Genomic DNA, 26,212 nt, shown 5'->3' on the forward strand with positions numbered 1-26,212 from the left:
CACACACTCCAGGATTCCTCAGGCAGGTATATTGTAAGATTACCTTTGAAAACCTCAGCAGCAAATTTAGGAGACTCCAAACAGCAAGCCTTACGAAGTCTATCACGGCTAAGCCGCCGAAGGCAAACAGATCCTACTTATAGAGAAAGATACTCCACTTCCATCCAAGAATATGGATCACTAGGCCACACGAGTTTAGTACCAGATTCGGAAATGAACACTTCTCCCGTATTTTATCTTCCTCACCACGGAGTTCTTTGGGAGCAAAACCGTACCACCAAACTCCGGGTAATTTCAATTGTTCTAGTCGTACTAGTTCAGGAGTCTCTTTGAACGACATCCTGTACTCCGGAGTCAAGCTGCAAACTAATATCTCAGATGTTTTGCTATGATTTCGGCTTTATCGGTATGTATTTTCGACTGACATCGAGAAAATGTGCTGGCAAATCAACGTGCATCCAGAAGACCAAAATTTGCAACGCATCTTCTGGGAAGACTCTAATCAGCAAATTAAATTCTACCGGCTTACCACCGTCACCTATGGATTAAGCTGTGCTCCTTTTTTAGCTGTCCAGACAATCGAACAGCTAATTGCCAATGAGGGCCATCGGTTTCCATTAGCAGTGCCATCTTTAAGCAAAGGACGCTACGTAGATGATATTTTTGACGGCGCTGATTCCATCCATGAAGCGAAACTTATTATGCATGAACTTGCCCAACTTTGCCACGCTGGAGGCTTTCCGTTGCAGAAATGGAATAGCAATGTATCAGAACTCTTTCCACCATCTACCACCACCCCCAAGGAAGAAGGTGTTCCAGTCGAAATCGAGGCTTCTCAAATCAAAGTGTTGGAGTTATGTTGGCATCTGAGCAAAAATGTTTTTAAGGGGGGAACCTCATGTAAACAGCACTTTCTTAAAGATTTTATTACAAAAAAGTGAGAGTATTTATTGAATTGAAATAAAATGCATTGTAATATTTAAGTTCAAATCTACAAGAAAAAATTTTTTTGTTGTTGAAAAAAAAGAAAATGGCGGCGCTATAGCTGCTTGAACTTAGCTCCTCGAGTTTGCGCCGGACAACGCTCAGGTCCTTATAATTGTCTGAAATCAATGAATCAAATTCTTTTTATCAAAATAAATTATTTTGTACTTCATGAACCTAAATTTAGCCAAAAAAATATATGAAAGATTGAGGATATTTAGAAAAAAATATACCTTTTCTTTTATAAAGAAATTGTTAAAAACAATATTTATTATAACAATTTTAATATAATTTTAGGTTCATGAAGTATACCATACATGTACAAATATCTGTGCAAAATTTCAAATTAATCGGTCATTTACTTTTTGAGTTATATTGTCCGGCACGAAAAAAAAGCGTTATGAGAAAAACGCGTTTAAAGTTTTCGCTACCGAAAAGTTAAGTTTAGAGTGATTTATATTTACCTAAGCTTAGTCTGCGATGCCAGGGCTGTAAAGTAATCCTTCCTCTTCTAGAAAAGCATATAATTGTGCTGCATTTTCCTCTTTTCGAGCAGTCCTAGCCTCTTTTGAAGCATCTCCTGATCGTCGATCTTGCCTCTTTACTCGATTCTTACGTTAGTATCAGCAAATTTTTTGCACTCCGGGCCAATTTGCAGTTCTAGGTTGTTCATAACTCTCAGTACAAACATATATCCATCGTTGAACATACCTCCGGCCAAGTATGCAGCAATTTCGATGATTTTTGAACTGCAGTTCAAATGCTTCGGAGCCAAACGCCACACAGTTGCATTGAAAGATTCGTTCGCATTCTATGTGAAGCCGCCCACGCATCGTTCCAACAAGTCATCCCGAGACAAATCTTCATAAATTGGCAAAATGTGCTTTTGTACATCTTTGTGCAGTGGTTTTGGATGTTTAAAGGCAACATTTGTGGCTTTTGCAGCGTTATATGCACATCACGAGTCGGCGCCAGTAGGGCAAAAGTGATGCTGCGGCTGTTTATCTGTCGAAGATAGATGGTAATAAGTAGCCATTATTTCTTTTTTCATATTTTCTCTTGAGTGTGCATTCCTACGAATGGCCAGACCATAATATTTTGTCAATTTTTTAAATTAAAGCATCTGTAAGCTTTCCTTTTCCACCAAGCTTAGCGATTTTTTATATTTCTAAGGCGGCTCCCCATCCTCTTTTCGACATGACCTACGCACTCACTTTTTATCACTTCAACACCTTCATACGGCTTAGCCTCTAGAATAGCCTTAAAAGTTCTTGCATCACCATCTCCGACATAATTAGTATAACGTACATTAAAATTTTCCTCAGAATGACGAAACATTTCAAGCACAGCGTCGACCTCCATTTTACCTTCAGATCCTTTATGAGTTATGGTACAATTTTCTAAATGCTCTGCACTCTGACCATCGTCAGCGTGGTGCCGAAAGTAGGTACATGCTTGACAGTAGCTACTTTTTACGATTAAATCAATCACTTTACCCGAGTAGTAAGCGATAAGAGTCGTCACGCCATAGAGAGAGGAGAACCCGCGCTTTTTCCACGATCCGTCGCCGCTTACCGTGAAATTTAGTAACGGCTTTCCATTCTTCTCATTATTTCTTTTTTCTTTTACTGCAATTTTGCAACTCCAAGCAAAAATTTTTTTGACACACGAATGTATATGCTGTATTATACGGTCGTAAGCTTGTATAGATAATCCACTGCCTAAGTCCATAATACCACAAAAAATATTGATACCTTCTCGAGTAACACCGAGTAAGCGCATGGCAAAAACAACACGTCTATTTATTTCATAACCATTGTGAATAAACGATCCTGATTGAAGGACTAAGGGAAGTTCCGCATCTACACTGCACTGCAATTTTGAAACCAAGACCTCTTTCACCTGATTGTCCAAATTTAACTTTTTGCTTGCACACTTTACAGACAAGTAAATCAGTGAGAGCAGAGAAAACACTGATAAATTCAATAGTAGATAAACTAGGGGGATTCTAACCCAAATTCCTAATTAATTATGCAAAAGACATTATTTATTAATTAATATTTTTTAATTAATACCCTCCCTAATTGATCCCCCCTCTTAATTGATACCCGCTCTTCATTGATACCCCCTCTTTATTGACCCCCCTGTTTATTGATCCCTCTCTTAATTGATCCCCCCTTTTAATTTATACCTCCTCTTTATTGGTAACCTCCTGCTCCACCCCGGAATCTTTGATTCTATGAGCAAGATGGCGGCCGTGACATCACGAGAGAAAAACGCGTCGGGCTGTAGGTAGACTCGAACCTGGGTCCCGCGGGTTGCTATCGGACGCTTGAACCTCCTAGACCATTGCTGCCTGTTGCTAGTAGACGTCTAGTGAAGGTTCTTACAGTATGTGTGTGATGACGTCACGCATACGTCAAAAGAAAAAACATGGCGGCGGTGTAGGCCAGACTTGAACCTGGGTCCCGCGGTTGCTATCGAGCGCTCGAACCTTCTAGACCACCGTTGCCTATTGCTAGCAGACGTCCCGTTACGGGTAAGATGGCGACCGTGACGTCACGCATACGTCAAAAGAACAAACATGGCGGCGGTGTAGATAGGGTCGAACCTGGGCCCCGCGATTACTATCGAACGTCTATCGGACGTCTCTCGAACGTCTATCGGACGTCTCTCGAACGTCTATCGGACGTCTCTCGAACGTCTCTCGAACGTCTCTCGAACGTCTATCGGACGTCTCTCGAACCTCCTAGACCATTGTTACCTATTGCTAGTAGGCGCCTAGTGAAGGTTCTTACAGTGTGTATGATGGCGTCACGTATGCGTCAAAAGAAAAACAAAGTCGAAACTAGGCCAGACTCGGACCCGGACCCTTCGTTTATTGTGCGATGGTCCTACCACTTAGACCATCATAGGGTAGGTTGGAAGGGAATACGAAACGTTCGTCGAAAGAGTATTTTACCATACCGACTTGCGCTGGGCACTATCCTCATCGTTCTGAGGAGGGGGAAGGGAAGTAAAATGGGAGACATATAGAATTAATTTATATATAATTTTATGTTTTAGAATATCATTTATTTGTTCACGGCTTCATACATTATATTTTTTACAGCGCATGCTAACAATTCACAATCAATGAGCGACTCGCAGTCAAAGTCACTGCTTTCTTGTATTGTTTTTGTTGCAGAATGTATATTAGTAATATAATTTTTCTTTTCACGAAGAATATTTACAAAAGTTTTGAATTTTACACTAACTATACAGATATTTTCTGATAACCATCCATACATGTGATTGATGCAATTTTCAAATGTAAATAATATATTTAACGTATCTGGTGTTACATATAAGCAATTATTAGAAATTGTGAGTTTCAGAATTTATGAGTTGTACATCTTACATGACGTTATTGTTAATTCTTCTATACGCATCGGGGGAGACGATGACTTATAAAAATTGGCCTGCAGAAATCTTTGGATGTCAGCACGTTGCCCCATTAGCGCATTCCAAGTTTTGATCGGCAATAGCAGTTGTTTGCCACGATTATCATCAATGACTATGTCTATGACGGGTTCAGCTCCTACGCTGATTCCGATATTCAAATATTTATAAGCAGTTGCAGTCAAAGCGTATCGGCGTCCTAAGATATGCATAGCAGGAGGTCGTGGAACGCTGAAAAGACATAGAAAATTTACATGTCTGAATCTTGGAAAAATTACTACGGATAAACTAAAAGAAATAGCATTATAACACTCACATTTCGCACATTTTCTTGCTCGATGGAGCCTCGTCCTCATGTTGAGCAGGCATGTAATAATTTGCATGTTTAGCGTTCACTTCAGCACCGGTAGCATACATTTTTATTATGTAGACACACCCAAACTTTACTATGTAGACACACAACCGATGAATCTCGTGTTCACAGAGCGACTGAGAAACAGAGGTTTTTTTCCGAAGCCTAATATTAAAGCTACTATAGGGCATCCTCTCCTCTTACTCTTCAGAGTTGTAGCGCATGCGTAGATATATTCCTCAAAACAGGAAAGTAAATGAGATGTGGATTTCTTTGGTTTAGACTCGGGATGGCATTAGAGATGTCGCTTCCGAACGACATCTTTTAACGATATCAGAGGAGAGGAGAGTGTCTTGACCATGGAGCGTCAGGTAGCTCAGTGGGTTTAGTGCAGTCCCCCTGCAAGCGAGAGACCCGTTCAATTCCCGGCCTAGCGACTACCGCACTTACGCGATATTTTTTCTCTCTTCGGGACGAAATAAGAAGTAGGTCCCATCGCCTAGTACGCCCTCCTTCTTTCACGGTCGTCATTTGACTCGCGCATATCCTAACGTGTTTTCTAACGGAGAGAATATAAAGTAAAGGATTCCAAAGAGCCGAGTATTCTCTGTAGTTAATAAAGAAATGGAAGACTTCATTCAAACCGAACGAGAACTGTTGGAGCAATCCACTCGTCTGAATTCGCGAGAGGCTTACGACGCGTGGGTGCAAAAGTTTGACAAGTGTATCAGATGTTTGGAAGAACAAAGTCGAGCAAAACGACCGCGATTGTCGATTGGCGCCGCGCAATCAGTGGTGGCTCGTATTGCACGACTCGAGGGACTGAAAATTTCTGTGCAAGAACGCTTCATACACGTAGGTGCTGGACACACATCAAGAGATGCAGAATTGGTATGGAGAGAAATTGATACAGCATTCGAAAACCGCATATCAACCGGCGCAGTTATTAACGTGAACCATATCGAACCTCTTCGATTTCTCCAAGATGCGAAGAGTACAGTGCTCGAGCACGTGCGAAGTGCTATGGAAAAGCACGGCAATCTTAAGGTGAACATTGTGTTCAATGGCGAGTTTATCTCAGGCGACAATCATGCATTCAAAAGCATTAACACGAGAAACAGTGAACTCTTTTCTGCTTTAGATTTGGATAAATGGTACGAGCAACGCGTCATCGAGCCTACTTTGGCATCTTTGGAAGAATTTCAAGAACGTGATAGTGGGTGGGCACTGCTGCGCATACTTGATCTCACAGTCAATGTGAACAAATACAATCTACTACATGCAGGGTGCAACATTGAGTTGCCTCAATGTTGCACCCTGCATGCAAATGCATCGCAAATAAAATTAAAGAAAGCCGTGATAAACGTACGAACTAAAGACAACGCATGTTTTGCATGGTCCGTGGTCGCTGCATTATATCCAGCTGCAAGACATGGAGACCGGGAATTTTCGTACCCACATTACACCAAAATATTCAATCTTCAGGATATTGAATTTCCAATGACGATTAAACAAATTATCAAGTTTGAACAGGTTAAACAACATATCCATCAACGTATACACCATTCAAGATAAAAAGAAGCAAGAAGAAGCATGTACGATCGTTCCGATACGTCTCACCAGTAAGAAGGAAATGCATGTAAATTTGTTATATGTGCAAGATCCACAAGAGTGCATGGGACATTTCGTGTGGATCAAGAATTTGTCATGTCTTGTGGACATGCAACTAAGTAAGAAAAAATGCAAGAAGTATATATGCGATCGGTAAGAAGATATTCACCATAAATACAATATAACAAATATGAAATAAAAGAATAACTCGTAATATCCATTTCTTTTCAGTTGCTTGCATTATTTTTATTCCAACGAAAAACTGGAGAATCATATCATAGATTGCAACAAGTTGAGTGACTGTGCAGTCATCCTGCTAACAGAGGCCAACAAGTGGCTCAGTTTTACTAATTACAGCAGAAGGGAACGGATTCCATTCGTGGTGTACGCTGACCTGGAATGCATTCTAGAGAAAACGCCAAACGAAGAAAAAAAATCGTATGTGTAACAGCATCTTAAAGTACATAGTATAGCTTATTATGTACGATGTTCCTACGATGAATCATTATTCGCATATCAGTGTCGTCGCGATCCGAATTGCATCTCGTGGTTCGTCGAGGAACTTAAACAATTGACGCATCGTATAAAAATTATTCTGTGTAATAATATCTCTATGGAAATTTTATCACAAGAACAGTGCGCAGCATTTTATAATGCAACGCGTTGTCATATATGCGAAAAATTATTTGCAGTGGGGGATATACGCGTACGCGATCACTGTCATTTAACCGGACAATACAGGGGTCCGGCACATTCCAATTGTAATTTAAATTATACAGATTCCTATTATATTCCGATAGTTTTTCATAACTTATCAGGTTATGACGCTCATTTTATTATCAAGGAAGTAGCCACCGCGTTCGAAGGTCACGTCGATGTACTACCAATAACGAAAGAAAAATATATTTCATTTACCAAACATATTAATGATACAACAAGTAAAACATCAGACTGGCGAAATCATATTAAATTGCGGTTCATCGATTCGTACAAATTTCTCAGTACCAGTCTCGATAAATTAGCATCGTTTCTCACTGAAGACAAATTAAAAATTCTTCAATCCGAATTTAAAAACTTATCCAACAAAGATTTTGATTTATTAACGCGAAAAGGTGTCTTTCCGTACGAATATGTGGATTGCAATGACAAGCTGCAGGATCAATGTTTACCACCGCGTGAGTCATTCTACAGTTCGCTGACAGGTGATACAGTATCTGAGAGCGATTACACGCACGCCGTGAACGTATGGGAACAGTTTTCTATTCAAGTCTTAGGCGAATATAGCGATTTGTACCTGAAGACTGATGTTTTGTTATTGGCTGATATTTTCGAAAATTTCCGCGATAGTTGTATCAAAAGTTACGGTCTAGATCCCGCGCATTATTACACATAGCCAGGTTTCACGTGGGACGCGATGTTAAAACATACAAAAATTAATTTTGTATTACTCACAGATATTGATATGGTAATGTTTATCGAACCCGGTATACGTGGTGGTCTGAGTCAGTGTTCCGGTAGATACGCAAAAGCCAATAATCGATACATGCAATCTTACGACCCATCGAAGCCATCCTCATACCTCATGTACTTTGATATAAATAATTTGTATGGCGGGGCAATGTGTCAACCGTTACCATACGCTGAATTTAAGTGGGTTGATGATACGTCGAATTTTGATGTTTCATCAATACCGCTAGTTTCGCTCACAGGTTATATTCTCGAGGTTGATTTGGAGTATCCCCAACACTTGCATGATGCACACGTAGATCTACCGTTCTGTCCGACGCAAACGAAGCCCCCGAACAAACGGCAAGAAAAACTCCTTGCGACTTTATATAATAAGCAGTGTTATGTTATACATTATCGCAACCTGCAGCAGTGCATACGCCATGGTCTTCGTATCGAAAAGATTCATCGCATACTCCAATTCGTACAATCTTCATGGCTACGCAACTACATAGAATTAAATACGCAGTTTCGAACGCATGCAACAAACGATTTTGAGAAAAATTTATACAAATTGATAAACAACGCGGTATTCGGCAAAACAATGGAAAATGTTCGCAATCATGTCGATGTAAAACTTTTGACAAAATGAGATGGACGATGGGGTGCAGAGGCAATGGTCGCAATGCCCAATTTTCATAGCAAGAGCATCTTTTCAGAAAATTTGGTTGCAGTTGAATTGCGAAAACTCGAAGTGAAGTTCAACAAGCCGATCTATGTGGGTATGTGTATTCTCGACATATCTAAGACCTGCTTGTATGAATTTCACTATGAGTACATGTCACCTCTATATCGTGAGAAATGTAAAGTACTGTATACGGACACAGATAGCTTAATTTACCATGTAATGTCTGACGATGTATATGAGTTAATGAAACGTGACATTGCTAAGTTTGATACGAGCGATTATCCTCAAAATAACATATACGGTATACCGCTTAAGAATAAAAAAGTTCCAGGGCTTATGAAAGACGAAAATAACGGAGCTATAATGATAGAATTCGTCGGGCTCAGAGCAAAAATGTATGCGCTGAAAGTAGAAGGTAAAAAGGATACCAAAAGGGCGAAGGGTGTTAAGAGGAATATTATAGCACGAACGATCAATTTTGACGATTACACGCATTGTTTGAGAGAGGAAATTGAAACGAGTCGGCGTCAATCGTACATAAGATCCAAGTTGCATGAGGTATTCGAAACGAAAACTGCTCTCAGTCCATACGATGATAAGCGATATATTATATCTGATTCGATAAATACATTACCATGGGAACATTATAGTATATTATTATGTTATAGTATATTATTATTAGTATAATATTATAACGTTTATTTGTTTTATTAGCTATTTTACAATTAAATATGTCATCAAATGTTCTAATAAAACTGTATTTATTTTTTTACAACACATTATCCTTTTGTATCCATGAATTATGCGAATTGTCGAATCCCAACCATTTTACATATACTTTGTCGCCTTGCCTGCGCAACACCTTTTCTACTAAGTATACATCTGGATTGATGACACTATGTAGTTCGTGTTCGTAGAAACCCCCGGCGATAGATTTCCCGCGCGAGTCTGCGAGTAGGTAAGTTGCAGGATTAGTTGTCTGTACTTTGACGATTTTAAACACTTCGGTTGTCCAATTCGGTGTATAGCCTTTTTCAAAGATAGTTTTGAGTTTACTGACGCGTACCAGATCACCCACTTTGAATTTCGCAGGCGCTGCAATCTTTATGTTACTATAGACTGTGTTTAAGAGCTTATTAGCAATCATAGGAGTCACATCGATAGGACGCATGCCGATAGTTCGATGTTTTCGCGTGTTGTATTCAACGACGAGGCGCGGTAACGAGTCGATCCATTTGTAAGTTCCGTTGAACGTAAGCATTTTCCACATGTTGTTCTTTAACGTGCGGTTGAATCGCTCCACAACAGATGCCTTCATTACTGAATAAGTCAAATAATGATTGACACCGTGTTTCTTCACAAGTCTCTGCAACTCTGTATTGTAAAACTCCTTTCCCTGATCAGTTTGCAAGTTCTTCGGACATCTTCCATCCGTTCGAAATCTTTGCGAATGCCTCGGCTATCTCCTTTCCGCTTTTGCTCTTTAACAGCACGGCCCATGCGTGCTTGCTCAGTACATCGATAATGGTGAGTATGTAGTGGTGGCCTCCATTGAATCGCGAGTAAGGACGCATTTCCACCACATCGGCCTGCCAAAGATCATCGTATCCACGCACTATGACGCGTCTGCGAGGAAAATTTCGTCTTGCTGGAGCGTGTAATTCTTTCACTAGTTGTTCTATTTCGGAATGTTTCTTCTCATTATTTTTCCCCGTTACTCGCCGAGTCGTTTTCCCATCATGCGTGAAGCTTTGTCGCTTTACACCGGCAGAAACAGCTGAAATAGTACTGATGAGTTGCTTCTCTGAACTTTTCTTCTTTTTGTTAAATTTTGACGATTGTTTCACCATTGCAGCTCGTGATGATCCGTCTCTTGTTTATGTCGATACTATTAGGTTGTTCGGAAAGTTCGTTTCAAATTTTTGAAATAAATTAAGAGCGCAATATTTTACACAAAGAGGAACTTTATTGAAGCAAATATGTACCGTTTTGTTCAACGATCTTGGCCCATCTTTCAGGAAGCTGCATGATGCTCCAAAATAAAGGTTTCTTATTGGCGAAGAATTTATCAAGATGATTTTTGAGGACTTTCAAAGACTCGAATTTCTTGTCCCGAAGAAAATTTTTTAAAGAAAGAAACAGATAGTAGTCAGATGGGACAAGATCAGGAGAATATGGAGGATGAGGAAGAACGTCCCATTCGAAGTCTAACAGCTTCCTACGGATAGACATTGCGACGTGAGGTCTGGCGTTATCATGATGGAAAACAATTCCACGTCTGTTGGCCAATTCAGGGTGCTTCCGTGCGATGGCAGTCTTCAGTTCGTCCAGTTGAAGGCTGTACTTCGCCGCGTTGATGGTTTCGTTTGGTTGAAGAAGCTCATAATATACCACGCCCTTAAAATCCCACCAGATACTCAGAAGAACCTTTTTCGCGTGAAGCCCCGGCTTGACCACTGTTTGCGTAGACGCGTCGCTGGTTCCCCACGACCTCTTGCGGCTAACATAATTGTATAGGATCCAACTTTCATCGCTTGTTATGATCCTCTTCAAGAACGGTCCTTTTTGGTGCCGTTGAAGCAGCATATCGCAGACGTTCACACGTTCCAGCAACTGCCGTTCATTCATTTCGTGTGGCACTCACACATCCAATCGACTTGAGAATCCTAGCTTCTTCAAATGGTCATGCACGGTGGAAACAGACTTGTGCAGAGTGTCGGCAAGTTCTCTAACTGTCACTCGAGGATTTCCGTGCACGAGATCCATAAGAAGCGTTTCATCAACCTCCTGAGGCCGGCCTGAGCGAGCTTGATCTTCCATGTTGAAATCGCCAGCTTCGAATCTTCGATACCATTTTCGAACTGTCTGGTGAGTGACGTAGGCATCTCCATATACTGAGAACATCTCATTCAGGGTCTGCGAAGCCGTGAATCCACGTTTAAAGCAATATAGCATCACATGACGAAAATGGACTTTTTGTTCTCCATTTTTCGAACTGATTCTGACGAAATAGTTGCACTTAGGAAATCTGCGAAGTTTCCTTAGCGGGCTCATAGATCTGGGAATGTTTGTTGACAAACATAAAATCGTTTAGAGCGCCCTCGTTCTTACTGATTACATAGAATGTGGAGCGCGCGAAATTTTGAAATGTACTTTCCGAACAAACCTAATATATGTCCGATTTCCAACTGCAAATTCTACTTTTATATTTTCGACGATTTCTTATCTCTGAATCTGTCCAGTCTAAAATTCGTTCTGTGTTTCATGAATGCTATTTATGCTCAGTATGTTTTTCTTCTGGTAGTCTTCCAGCCAATCCTTCAATTTTTAACATTCTCATCTACATACTGCTTCGTCTCAACGTTACTCTCATGCAGTAGAAGCTTTACAGAATTTATATTCTCATCTATATACTGCTTCTTCTCAACGTTACTCTCATGCAGCAGAAGTTTTACAGACTTTATACTCTCATCCACATAATTTTTGTGCGCAACATCATTGAAGGCTCTCGGCGCGTTACATGATGTATCGCGTGCCCTGTTGCGTCAAAACCTTTGCCATCGGCGGTTAGACAAAGGGCATTTTCATGTACGTATCGTTTGGTTGCAACATCATTCAAATGATTTCTCACACCTGCAACACATTCTTTCCACGTATTGTTTGGTTGCAACGTCACTGTCGGCTTCAGGCTGCGCTACATGTTTTATCTTGCGCGATTTTGCATCAAAACTTTGGCAGCGTTTAAACAAAGGGCATTTTCATGTATGTAATTTTCAACATGTTCATTCCATTGATGCGCTCGATCAGTTTTCGCACCATTGTTTTCTCGCGACACTCCAAACTTATTCATCGACATTTCGGAACAAGTTGTACCGACTGACTGACTTGTGTCAATGCCACGCTGCTTAATTTATAATGAGACCAGCTTCACGGAGTTCTTCGATAATCGATAAAATTTCGTGCTCGTGCGAGTTGTTGCCAGCTTGGCGCGAAGCGTCAAGCAATCGCAGACGATCCACCAGCTCGTTGGGATCATCCCAATGCAGTAATCGATATTGTTGTCATTTAAGGTCATCATAGCTTGCGATGCGTATAAACCTTTTCCTCCCACTTTATTGCTCGACGCATGATACTAGGGGCGCGATTATATGTTTATATTTGTGTCCCTTGTTACCGAGTATAGGATTTTGCGGGAGGTACCCGCGTCTGTGAGTATTTGTCGCCAATAGTATATTTTTGTATTTTTGCATATCAGCTTCGGTGTACCAGAATCGTCCGGGGATTCTTTTGANAAACGCCACACAGTTGCGTTGAAAGATTCGTTCGCATTCTGTGTGAAGCCGCCCACGCATCGTTCCAACAAGTCATCCCGAGACAAATCTTCATAAATTGGCAAAATGTGCTTTTGTACATCTTTGTGCAGTGGTTTCTGGATGTTTAAAGGCAAACATTTGTGGCTTTTGCAGCGTTATATGCACTCACGAGTCGGCGCCAGTAGGGCAAAAGTGATGCTGCGGCTGTTTATCTGTCGAAGATAGATGGTAATAAGTAGCCATTATTTCTTTTTTCATATTTTCTTGAGTGTGCATTCCTACGAATGGCCAGACCATAATATTTTTGTCAATTTTTTAAATTAAAGCATCTGTAAGCTTTCCTTTTCCACCAAGCTTAGCGTTTTTTTATATTTCTAAGGCGGCTCCCCATCCTCTTTTCGACATGACCTACGCACCACTTTTATCACTTCAACACCTTTCATACGGCTTAGCCTCTAGAATAGCCTTAAAAGTTCTTGCATCACCATCTCCGACATAATTAGTATAACGTACATTAAAATTTTCCTCAGAACGACGAAACATTTCAAGCACAGCGTCGACCTCCATTTTACCTTCAGATCCTTTATGAGTTATGGTACAATTTTCTAAATGCTCTGCACTCTGACCATCGTCAGCGTGGTGCCGAAAGTAGGTACATGCTTGACAGTAGCTACTTTTTACGATTAAATCAATCACTTTACCCGAGTAGTAAGCGATAAGAGTCGTCACGCCATAGAGAGAGGAGAACCCGCGCTTTTTCCACGATCCGTCGCCGCTTACCGTGAAATTTAGTAACGGCTTTCCATTCTTTCATTATTTCTTTTTTCTTTTACTGCAATTTTGCAACTCCAAGCAAAAATTTTTTTGACACACGAATGTATATGCTGTATTATACGGTCGTAAGCTTGTATAGATAATCCACTGCCTAAGTCCATAATACCACAAAAAATATTGATACCTTCTCGAGTAACACCGAGTAAGCGCATGGCAAAAACAACACGTCTATTTATTTCATAACCATTGTGAATAAACGATCCTGATTGAAGGACTAAGGGAAGTTCCGCATCTACACTGCACTGCAATTTTGAAACCAAGACCTCTTTCACCTGATTGTCCAAATTTAACTTTTTGCTTGCACACTTTACAGACAAGTAAATCAGTGAGAGCAGAGAAAACACTGATAAATTCAATAGTAGATAAACTAGGGGGATTCTAACCCAAATTCCTAATTAATTATGCAAAAGACATTATTTATTAATTAATATTTTTTAATTAATACCCTCCCTAATTGATCCCCCTCTTAATTGATACCCGCTCTTCATTGATACCCCCTCTTTATTGACCCCCTGTTTATTGATCCCTCTCTTAATTGATCCCCCTTTTAATTTATACCTCCTCTTTATTGGTAACCTCCTGCTCCACCCGAATCTTTGATTCTATGAGCAAGATGGCGGCCGTGACATCACGAGAGAAAAACGCGTCGGGCTGTAGGTAGACTCGAACCTGGGTCCCGCGGGTTGCTATCGGACGCTTGAACCTCCTAGACCATTGCTGCCTGTTGCTAGTAGACGTCTAGTGAAGGTTCTTACAGTATGTGTGTGATGACGTCACGCATACGTCAAAAGAAAAAACATGGCGGCGGTGTAGGCCAGACTTGAACCTGGGTCCCGCGGTTGCTATCGAGCGCTCGAACCTTCTAGACCACCGTTGCCTATTGCTAGCAGACGTCCGTTACGGGTAAGATGGCGACCGTGACGTCACGCATACGTCAAAAGAACAAACATGGCGGCGGTGTAGATAGGGTCGAACCTGGGCCCCGCGATTACTATCGAACGTCTATCGGACGTCTCTCGAACGTCTATCGGACGTCTCTCGAACGTCTATCGGACGTCTCTCGAACGTCTCTCGAACGTCTCTCGAACGTCTATCGGACGTCTCTCGAACCTCCTAGACCATTGTTACCTATTGCTAGTAGGCGCCTAGTGAAGGTTCTTACAGTGTGTATGATGGCGTCACGCATGCGTCAAAAGAAAAACAAAGTCGAAACTAGGCCAGACTCGGACCCGGACCCTTCGTTTATTGTGCGATGGTCCTACCACTTAGACCATCATAGGGTAGGTTGGAAGGGAATACGAAACGTTCGTCGAAAGAGTATTTTACCATACCGACTTGCGCTGGGCACTATCCTCATCGTTCTGAGGAGGGGGAAGGGAAGTAAAATGGGAGACATATAGAATTAATTTATATATAATTTTATGTTTTAGAATATCATTTATTTGTTCACGGCTTCATACATTATATTTTTTACAGCGCATGCTAACAATTCACAATCAATGAGCGACTCGCGTCAAAGTCGCTGCTTTCTTGTATTGTTTTTGTTGCAGATGTATATTAGTAATATAATTTTCTTTTCACGAAGAATATTTACAAAAGTTTTGAATTTTACACTAACTATACAGATATTTTCTGATAACCATCCATACATGTGATTGATGCAATTTTCAAATGTAAATAATACATTTAACGTATCTGGTGTTACATATAAGCAATTATTAAAAATTGTGAGTTTCACAATTTGTGAGTTGTACATCTTACATGACGTTATTGTTAATTCTTCTATACGCATCGGGGGAGACGATGACTTATAAAAATTGGCCTGCAGAAATCTTTGGATGTCAGCACGTTGCCCCATTAGCGCATTCCAAGTTTTGATCGGCAATAGCAGTTGTTTGCCACGATTATCATCAATGACTATGTCTATGACGGGTTCAGCTCCTACGCTGATTCCGATATTCAAATATTTATAAGCAGTTGCAGTCAAAGCGTATCGGCGTCCTAAGATATGCATAGCAGGAGGTCGTGGAACGCTGAAAAGACATAGAAAATTTACATGTCTGAATCTTGGAAAAATTACTACGGATAAACTAAAAGAAATAGCATTATAACACTCACCTTTCGCACATTTTCTTGCTCGTGGAGCCTCGTCCTCATGTTGAGCAGGCATGTAATAATTTGCGTGTTTAGCGTTCACTTCAGCACCGGCAGCATACATTTTTATTATGTAGACACACCCAAACTTTACTATGTAGACACACAACCGATGAATCTCGTGTTCACAGAGCGACTGAGAACAGAGGTTTTTTTCCGAAGCCTAATATTAAAGCTACTATAGGGCATCCCCTCCTCTTACTCTTCAGAGTTGTAGCGCATGCGCAGATATATTCCTCAAAACAGGAAAGTAAATGAGATGTGATATCTTTGGTTTAGACTCGGGATGGCATTAGAGATGTCGCTTCCGAACGACATCTTTTAACGATATCAGGGAGAGGAGAGTGTCTTGACCATGGAGCGTCAGGTAGCTCAGTGGGTTTAGTGCAGTCCCCTGCAAGCGAGAGACCCGAGTTCAATTCCCGGTCTAGCGACTACCGCACTTACGCGATATTTTTTCTCTCTTCGGGACGAAATAAGAAGCAGGTCCCATCGCCTAGTACGCCCTCCTTCTTTCACGGTCGTCATTTGACTCGCGCATATCCGAACGTGTTTTCTAACGGAGAGAATATAAAGTAAAGGATTCCAAAGAGCCGAGTATTCTCTGTAGTTAATAAAGAAATGGAAGACTTCACTCAAACCGAACGAGAACTGTTGGAGCAATCCACTCGTCTGAATTCGCGAGAGGCTTACGACGCGTGGGTGCAAAAGTTTGACAAGTGTATCAGATGTTTGGAAGAACAAAGTCGAGCAAAACGACCGCGATTGTCGATTGGCGCCGCGCAATCAGTGGTGGCTCGTATTGCACGACTCGAGGGACTGAAAATTTCTGTGCAAGAACGCTTCATACACGTGGGTGCTGGACACGCATCAAGAGATGCAGAATTGGTATGGAGAGAAATTGATACAGCGTTCGAAAGCCGCATATCAACCGGCGCAGTTATTAACGTGAACCATATCGAACCTCTTCGATTTCTCCAAGATGCGAAGAGTACAGTGCTCGAGCACGTGCGAAGTGCTATGGAAAAGCACGGCAATCTTAAGGTGAACACTGTGTTCAATGGCGAGTTTATCTCAGGCGACAATCATGCATTCAAAAGCATTAACACGAGAAACAGTGAACTCTTTTCTGCTTTAGATTTGGATAAATGGTACGAGCAACGCGTCATCGAGCCTACTTTGGCATCTTTGGAAGAATTTCAAGAACGTGATAGTGGGTGGGCACTGCTGCGCATACTTGATCTCACAGTCAATGTGAACAAATACAATCCACTGCATGCAGGGTGCAACATTGAGTTGCTGCCTGCGCAAAAAAATAAAATTAAAGAAAGCCGTGATAAACGTACGAACTAAAGACAACGCATGTTTTGCATGGTCCGTGGTCGCGGCATTATATCCAGCTGCAAGACATGGAGACCGGGAATTTCGTACCCACATTACACCAAAATATTCAATCTTCAGGATATTGAATTTCCAATGACGATTAAACAAATTACCAAGTTTGAACAGCTAAACAACATATCCATCACGTATACACCATTCAAGATAAAAAGAAGCAAGAAGAACGTGTAAGATCGTTCCGATACGTCTCGCCAGTAAGAAGGAAATGCATGTAAATTTGTTATATGTGCAAGATCCACAAGAGTGCAACATGGGACATTTCGTGTGGATCAAGATTTGTCACTTCTTGTGGACATGCAACTAAGTAAGAAAAAATGCAAGAAGTATATATGCGATCGGTAAGGAGATATTCACCATAAATACAATATAACAAATATGAAATAAAAGAATAACTCGTAATATCCATTTCTTTTCAGTTGCTTGCATTATTTTTATTCCAACGAAAAACTGGAGAATCATATCATAGATTGCAACAAGTTGAATGACTGTGCAGTCATCCTGCCAACAGAGGCCAACAAGTGGCTCAGTTTTACTAATTACAGCAGAAGGGAACGGATTCCATTCGTGGTGTACGCTGACCTGGAATGCATTCTAGAGAAAACGCCAAACGAAGAAAAAAAATCGTATGTGTATCAGCATCTTAAAGTACATAGTATAGCTTATTATGTACGATGTTCCTACGATGAATCATTATCCGCATATCAGTGTCGTCGCGATCCGAATTGCATTCGTGGTTCGTCGAGGAACTTAAACAATTGGCGCATCGTATAAAAATTATTCTGCGTAATAATGTCCTATGGAAATTTTATCACAAGAACAGTGCGCAGCATTTTATAATGCAACGCGTTGTCATATATGCGAAAAATTATTTGCAGTGGGGGATATACGCGTACGCGATCACTGTCATTTAACCGGACAATACAGGGGTCCGGCACATTCCAATTGTAATTTAAATTATACAGATTCCTATTATATTCCGATAGTTTTTCATAACTTATCAGGTTATGACGCTCATTTTATTATCAAGGAAGTAGCCACCGCGTTCGAAGGTCACGTCGATGTACTACCAATAACGAAAGAAAAATATATTTCATTTACCAAACATATTAATGATACAACAAGTAAAACATCAGACTGGCGAAATCATATTAAATTGCGGTTCATCGATTCGTACAAATTTCTCAGTACCAGTCTCGATAAATTAGCATCGTTTCTCACTGAAGACAAATTAAAAATTCTTCAATCCGAATTTAAAAACTTATCCAACAAAGATTTTGATTTATTAACGCGAAAAGGTGTCTTTCCGTACGAATATGTGGATTGCAATGACAAGCTGCAGGATCAATGTTTACCACCGCGTGAGTCATTCTACAGTTCGCTGACAGGTGATACAGTATCTGAGAGCGATTACACGCACGCCGTGAACGTATGGGAACAGTTTTCTATTCAAGTCTTAGGCGAATATAGCGATTTGTACCTGAAGACTGATGTTTTGTTATTGGCTGATATTTTCGAAAATTTCCGCGATAGTTGTATCAAAAGTTACGGTCTAGATCCCGCGCATTATTACACATAGCCAGGTTTCACGTGGGACGCGATGTTAAAACATACAAAAATTAATTTTGTATTACTCACAGATATTGATATGGTAATGTTTATCGAACCCGGTATACGTGGTGGTCTGAGTCAGTGTTCCGGTAGATACGCAAAAGCCAATAATCGATACATGCAATCTTACGACCCATCGAAGCCATCCTCATACCTCATGTACTTTGATATAAATAATTTGTATGGCGGGGCAATGTGTCAACCGTTACCATACGCTGAATTTAAGTGGGTTGATGATACGTCGAATTTTGATGTTTCATCAATACCGCTAGTTTCGCTCACAGGTTATATTCTCGAGGTTGATTTGGAGTATCCCCAACACTTGCATGATGCACACGTAGATCTACCGTTCTGTCCGACGCAAACGAAGCCCCCGAACAAACGGCAAGAAAAACTCCTTGCGACTTTATATAATAAGCAGTGTTATGTTATACATTATCGCAACCTGCAGCAGTGCATACGCCATGGTCTTCGTATCGAAAAGATTCATCGCATACTCCAATTCGTACAATCTTCATGGCTACGCAACTACATAGAATTAAATACGCAGTTTCGAACGCATGCAACAAACGATTTTGAGAAAAATTTATACAAATTGATAAACAACGCGGTATTCGGCAAAACAATGGAAAATGTTCGCAATCATGTCGATGTAAAACTTTTGACAAAATGAGATGGACGATGGGGTGCAGAGGCAATGGTCGCAATGCCCAATTTTCATAGCAAGAGCATCTTTTCAGAAAATTTGGTTGCAGTTGAATTGCGAAAACTCGAAGTGAAGTTCAACAAGCCGATCTATGTGGGTATGTGTATTCTCGACATATCTAAGACCTGCTTGTATGAATTTCACTATGAGTACATGTCACCTCTATATCGTGAGAAATGTAAAGTACTGTATACGGACACAGATAGCTTAATTTACCATGTAATGTCTGACGATGTATATGAGTTAATGAAACGTGACATTGCTAAGTTTGATACGAGCGATTATCCTCAAAATAACATATACGGTATACCGCTTAAGAATAAAAAAGTTCCAGGGCTTATGAAAGACGAAAATAACGGAGCTATAATGATAGAATTCGTCGGGCTCAGAGCAAAAATGTATGCGCTGAAAGTAGAAGGTAAAAAGGATACCAAAAGGGCGAAGGGTGTTAAGAGGAATATTATAGCACGAACGATCAATTTTGACGATTACACGCATTGTTTGAGAGAGGAAATTGAAACGAGTCGGCGTCAATCGTACATAAGATCCAAGTTGCATGAGGTATTCGAAACGAAAACTGCTCTCAGTCCATACGATGATAAGCGATATATTATATCTGATTCGATAAATACATTACCATGGGAACATTATAGTATATTATTATGTTATAGTATATTATTATTAGTATAATATTATAACGTTTATTTGTTTTATTAGCTATTTTACAATTAAATATGTCATCAAATGTTCTAATAAAACTGTATTTATTTTTTTACAACACATTATCCTTTTGTATCCATGAATTATGCGAATTGTCGAATCCCAACCATTTTACATATACTTTGTCGCCTTGCCTGCGCAACACCTTTTCTACTAAGTGTACATCTGGATTGATGACACTATGTAGTTCGTGTTCGTAGAAACCCCCGGCGATAGATTTCCCGCGCGAGTCTGCGAGTAGGTAAGTTGCAGGATTAGTTGTCTGTACTTTGACGATTTTAAACACTTCGGTTGTCCAATTCGGTGTATAGCCTTTTTCAAAGATAGTTTTGAGTTTACTGACGCGTACCAGATCACCCACTTTGAATTTCGCAGGCGCTGCAATCTTTATGTTACTATAGACTGTGTTTAAGAGCTTATTAGCAATCATAGGAGTCACATCGATAGGACGCATGCCGATAGTTCGATGTTTTCGCGTGTTGTATTCAACGACGAGGCGCGGTAACGAGTCGATCCATTTGTAAGTTCCGTTGAACGTAAGCATTTTCCACATGTTGTTCTTTAACGTGCGGTTGAATCGCTCCACAACAGATGCCTTCATTACTGAATAAGTCAAATAATGATTGACACCGTGTTTCTTCACAAGTCTCTGCAACTCTGTATTGTAAAACTCCTTTCCCTGATCAGTTTGCAAGTTCTTCGGACATCTTCCATCCGTTCGAAATCTTTGCGAATGCCTCGGCTATCTCCTTTCCGCTTTTGCTCTTTAACAGCACGGCCCATGCGTGCTTGCTCAGTACATCGATAATGGTGAGTATGTAGTGGTGGCCTCCATTGAATCGCGAGTAAGGACGCATTTCCACCACATCGGCCTGCCAAAGATCATCGTATCCACGCACTATGACGCGTCTGCGAGGAAAATTTCGTCTTGCTGGAGCGTGTAATTCTTTCACTAGTTGTTCTATTTCGGAATGTTTCTTCTCATTATTTTTCCCCGTTACTCGCCGAGTCGTTTTCCCATCATGCGTGAAGCTTTGTCGCTTTACACCGGCAGAAACAGCTGAAATAGTACTGATGAGTTGCTTCTCTGAACTTTTCTTCTTTTTGTTAAATTTTGACGATTGTTTCACCATTGCAGCTCGTGATGATCCGTCTCTTGTTTATGTCGATACTATTAGGTTGTTCGGAAAGTTCGTTTCAAATTTTTGAAATAAATTAAGAGCGCAATATTTTACACAAAGAGGAACTTTATTGAAGCAAATATGTACCGTTTTGTTCAACGATCTTGGCCCATCTTTCAGGAAGCTGCATGATGCTCCAAAATAAAGGTTTCTTATTGGCGAAGAATTTATCAAGATGATTTTTGAGGACTTTCAAAGACTCGAATTTCTTGTCCCGAAGAAAATTTTTTAAAGAAAGAAATAGATAGTAGTCAGATGGGACAAGATCAGGAGAATATGGAGGATGAGGAAGAACGTCCCATTCGAAGTCTAACAGCTTCCTACGGATAGACATTGCGACGTGAGGTCTGGCGTTATCATGATGGAAAACAATTCCACGTCTGTTGGCCAATTCAGGGTGCTTCCGTGCGATGGCAGTCTTCAGTTCGTCCAGTTGAAGGCTGTACTTCGCCGCGTTGATGGTTTCGTTTGGTTGAAGAAGCTCATAATATACCACGCCCTTAAAATCCCACCAGATACTCAGAAGAACCTTTTTCGCGTGAAGCCCCGGCTTGACCACTGTTTGCGTAGACGCGTCGCTGGTTCCCCACGACCTCTTGCGGCTAACATAATTGTATAGGATCCAACTTTCATCGCTTGTTATGATCCTCTTCAAGAACGGTCCTTTTTGGTGCCGTTGAAGCAGCATATCGCAGACGTTCACACGTTCCAGCAACTGCCGTTCATTCATTTCGTGTGGCACTCACACATCCAATCGACTTGAGAATCCTAGCTTCTTCAAATGGTCATGCACGGTGGAAACAGACTTGTGCAGAGTGTCGGCAAGTTCTCTAACTGTCACTCGAGGATTTTCGTGCACGAGATCCATAAGAAGCGTTTCATCAACCTCCTGAGGCCGGCCTGAGCGAGCTTGATCTTCCATGTTGAAATCGCCAGCTTCGAATCTTCGATACCATTTTGAACTGTCTGGTGAGTGACGTAGGCATCTCCATATACTGAGAACATCTCATTCAGGGTCTGCGAAGCCGTGAATCCACGTTTAAAGCAATATAGCATCACATGACGAAAATGGACTTTTTAGTTCTCCATTTTTCGAACTGATTTCTGACGAAATAGTTGCACTTAGGAAAATCTGCGAAGTTTCCTTAGCGGGCTCATAGATCTGGGAATGTTTGTTGACAAACATAAAATTGTTTAGAGCGCCCTCGTTCTTACTGATTACATAGAAATGTGGAGCGCGCGAAATTTGAAATGTACTTTCCGAACAACCTAATATATGTCGATTCAACTGCAATATTCTACTTTTATATTTTCAATGATTTCTTTATCTCTGAATCTGTCCAGTCTAAAATTCGTTCTGTGTTTTCATGAATGTTATTTATGCTCAGTATGTTTTTCTTCTGGTAGTCTTCCAGCCAATCCTTCAATTTTTTAACATTCTCATCTACATACTGCTTCGTCTCAACGTTACTCTCATGCAGTAGAAGCTTTACAGAATTTATATTCTCATCTATATACTGCTTCTTCTCAACGTTACTCTCATGCAGCAGAAGTTTTACAGACTTTATACTCTCATCCACATAATTTTTGTGTGCAACACCATTGAAGGCTCTCGTCGCGTTACATGATGTATCGTGTGCCCTGTTGCATCAAAACCTTTGCCATCGGCGGTTAGACAAAGGGCATTTTCATGTACGTATCGTTTGGTTGCAACATCATTCAAATGATTTCTCACACCTGCAACACATTTTTCCACGTATTGTTTGGTTGCAACGGTACTGTCGGCTGCAGGCTGCGCTACATGTTTTATCTTGCGCGATTTTGCATCAAAAACTTTGGCAGCATTTAAACAAAGGGCATTTTCATGTATGTAATTTTCAACATGTTCATTCCATTTATGCACTCGATCAGTTTTCGCACCATTGTTTTCTCGCGACACTCCAAACTTATTCATCGACATTTCGGAACAAGTTGTACCGACTGACTGACTTGTGTCAATGCCACGCTGCTTAATTTATAATGAAACCAGCTTCACGGAGTTCTTCGATAATCGATAAAATTTCGTGCTCGTGCGAGTTGTTGCCAGCTTGGCGCGAAGCGTCAAGCAATCGCAGACGATCCACCAGCTCGTTGGGATCATCCCAACGTAATCGATATTGTTGTCATTTAAGGTCATCATAGCTTGCGATGCGTATAAACCTTTTCCTCCCACTTTATTGCTCGACGCATCTGATACTAGGGGCGCGATTATATGTTTATATTTGTGTCCCTTGTTACCGAGTATAGGATTTTGCGGAAGGTACCCGCGTCTGTGAGTATTTGTCGCCAATAGTATATTTTTGTATTTTTGCATATCAGCTTCGGTGTACACAGAATCGTCGGGGATTCTTTTGAATATTAGCTCGTAAAGACCGGGTGTTCCAATGTATCCTGTTTCGCCTATGATTATATTATCGTCTCTGTCCACATCGATACGTTTATCACCGAGCATCGCTTCATCGTTACTAAGACGGATGCCGTAAACATAATCTATAGTGTTATCTTTTCCACTGCTTAACACAGCTCCCATATATTTTTGACCCAACGGACCAAAATGATCACGTAAAGTTTGTTGTCCTTTGTACGTTCGCAACTGACGTCTAACGGATGTCACTACCGGTTTACCGGGGGTTTCGGAAACATTCTCATCATCATCATCATCATCATCAGTGAGTAGATTGTCGATCGGTGAAGGTTCATGCGACATTCCATGTAGTTCCTCATGTTGTAGAGCTCCTGTCGGTGTAGGAACTATCAGAGAATCGTTTAATAGTTTCCGTTTCGGTATAGTCAATGCGACTGGTGAAAGTTTTACCTTACGCTTTATCTTTTTTTCGGGTTTTAATATTACACTATTTGTTTCTTCGCTTGTACTCATTGATAATGGCTCAGTTTTAACATCAACGTTACTTTCCACATTAGCGCTGCTTCCCGCGATTTGTTTGAGAGGTTCAATAATAGGTTTAAAGTGTCTCTCCAATGCAGCATTTTCTACCATTCTACCGGTTTTCAAAGCGCGATACTTCTTGCGGATCGATTCGCTCGTTTTCGCAATCTCTTCCGCTACCATTTCACGATCCATGATCTTCACGCTACCATTCATCATTGATATGTTTGTCTCGTGGACGTTGAAGATGTTACCACGTTGAGGTTAAAATGACGATTGTGCATCTCACAGCACAGCAAAGTCGTTAAATCTTTTTCTGTATCGTCCGTCGGTCATTGAGCTATCCTTATCAATCACTGTGAAACCATATTTATCCTCCCAACATTTGCAACACAATGTACTGAAATCCTCATATGACATGTCAGTGTTCACATGATCGTTGTACACATGTTTCAAGTTGGTATCATCCTATTTAAAGAGAATCAGAAGATTTACATTGTCCCGTATAAGATGCTTGGGTATTTTTGCGTACGTCTGACAGAGATAGAAACAGTCAACGCTTGAATGACGACCCATTGCAAAGTATTCTCTTATCGTATCTTATTTGTCACATGCAACGTCATCAAAGATAAAAATGGAATTTTTGGGCGCTTCTGTCGTTGGAATCACATCGCTGTTATTGGAGAATGTAAAGTATCCAATTTCATCTATCGATTTCAGCAGATTTTCCAAGTAGCGATATTTAGGTTGTTGCAACGATTTCGAGTACACGTACAAGTTCTCGAAACGTAGACCGTGCGGACTTTCCAACAAGCTGATGAGAATGTTTGTCTTGCCACAATTCGAGGGACCGCATATGATGCCGCGTATGGTGTTCGGAAGCATGTTTCCATGCCTGCCCGCCTCTTGCTCAAGCATTGATTCCGTTCTATTGTCGAAATTTGTCACGCATATCGACGTTGGTTGCTTCAACGAACCGCATGTTTCCCCCGTGAGTCGCAAAATAATTTAAATGTGACGCTGATTTAACTATATATATATAAGCGCGTCAATCTTGGAAACACTCAGTTTAGAAAATGTTCCTCCTGTTAACAGATACCCATGATATTCGAGAGCTAACCTCCGAACAACTGAAATATATACCGAAAATTGTTCTGTTATGCGAATTTGCAAAGTATATTGACGATTTGCAGGATAGACTCCCGGACCCCGGAACATTTAAGAGTCGATCCAGAGGTTCAGCAGTATCGTTGGTGTTTGGAACATTACAATCGTCCGTGGCAGCAAACACATATCGACGGTCCAGCACCGCTGATCAGGGACTGTAGTGAATGTCGTCGACAAAAGTCAAAGTCGGCAGTGGTCTATTGAATCGCGCGATAAATGCGCTTCCTATCGAACTACACATTCCAGATATCAATTTTGTGGTCCTGGAACTCGCTTGGTAAAACGATTGGTCAGAGGTGACCAAGGCATTAATTCATTGGACGCGGCGTGTCGTGAGCACGATATAATCTATTCGCGTAGCAACAATCTCACCGATCGGCACGCGGCGGATGAGATTCTCGCTGTGAAAGCGCGGAAACGCCATAACTTCGAAAGAATCAACTCTAGGCGAGAAAGCTGCTGCTGCAGTCGTTTGGGCTGCTATGAAAGCCAAAACGAAAATCGGCATGGGCATGGGCATGAAGAAAAAGAAGTCGTCCAAGAAAGAAATCCGAAAACGAGCACTTCCAGTAGCAAAACGGAGTGGTATTTACCAGTTTTACCATTACTGGGAGTTCTCGGTTCACTAGTCGGTGGAGCGGCGGGTGTCGCAAAAGCAGTGAATGATGGCAAAGCCGCGC

General features: G+C 40.9%; 2 protein-coding genes across 2 annotated transcripts; one reads left to right on the forward strand and one right to left on the reverse strand.

The window, feature by feature from the left end:
* Positions 1 to 434: 434 nt before the first annotated feature.
* Positions 435 to 941, forward strand: LOC112589234 (uncharacterized). Its single transcript, XM_025301671.1, has one exon. The coding sequence runs from the start codon at positions 435 to 437 to the stop codon at positions 939 to 941; it is 507 nt and encodes a 168-aa protein (XP_025157456.1).
* An 8,350-nt stretch (positions 942 to 9,291) lies between these two features.
* On the reverse strand, positions 9,292 to 15,798 carry LOC112589235 (uncharacterized). The gene is made up of 4 exons (XM_025301672.1): positions 15,788 to 15,798; positions 15,431 to 15,702; positions 9,579 to 9,842; positions 9,292 to 9,470 (listed from the first exon to the last, which is right to left on the reverse strand). Exons 1-4 carry the CDS (start codon positions 15,796 to 15,798, stop codon positions 9,292 to 9,294), a joined length of 726 nt encoding a protein of 241 aa, XP_025157457.1.
* Positions 15,799 to 26,212: the final 10,414 nt, after the last annotated feature.

The sequence above is a fragment of the Harpegnathos saltator genome, unplaced genomic scaffold (assembly GCF_003227715.2).
Source record: "Harpegnathos saltator strain DR-91 unplaced genomic scaffold, Hsal_v8.6 scaffold437, whole genome shotgun sequence".
NCBI lineage: Eukaryota > Metazoa > Arthropoda > Insecta > Hymenoptera > Formicidae > Harpegnathos > Harpegnathos saltator.

What these genes read in the sequence shown, in the direction of transcription:
- LOC112589235 (XM_025301672.1), bottom strand. An exon ending in AGAATTAACAATAACGTCAT is followed by an intron (nt 9,843 to 15,430) that starts GTAAGATGTACA and finishes TGACTTATTCAG; the next exon opens with TAATGAAGGCATCTGTTGTG. An exon ending in GGGTGATCTGGTACGCGTCA is followed by an intron (nt 9,471 to 9,578) that starts GTAAACTCAAAA and finishes ACCTACTCGCAG; the next exon opens with ACTCGCGCGGGAAATCTATC.
- LOC112589234 (XM_025301671.1), top strand. Translation starts at nt 435, where the DNA reads ATGTGCTGGCAAATCAACGTGCATCCAGAAGACCAAAATTTGCAACGC.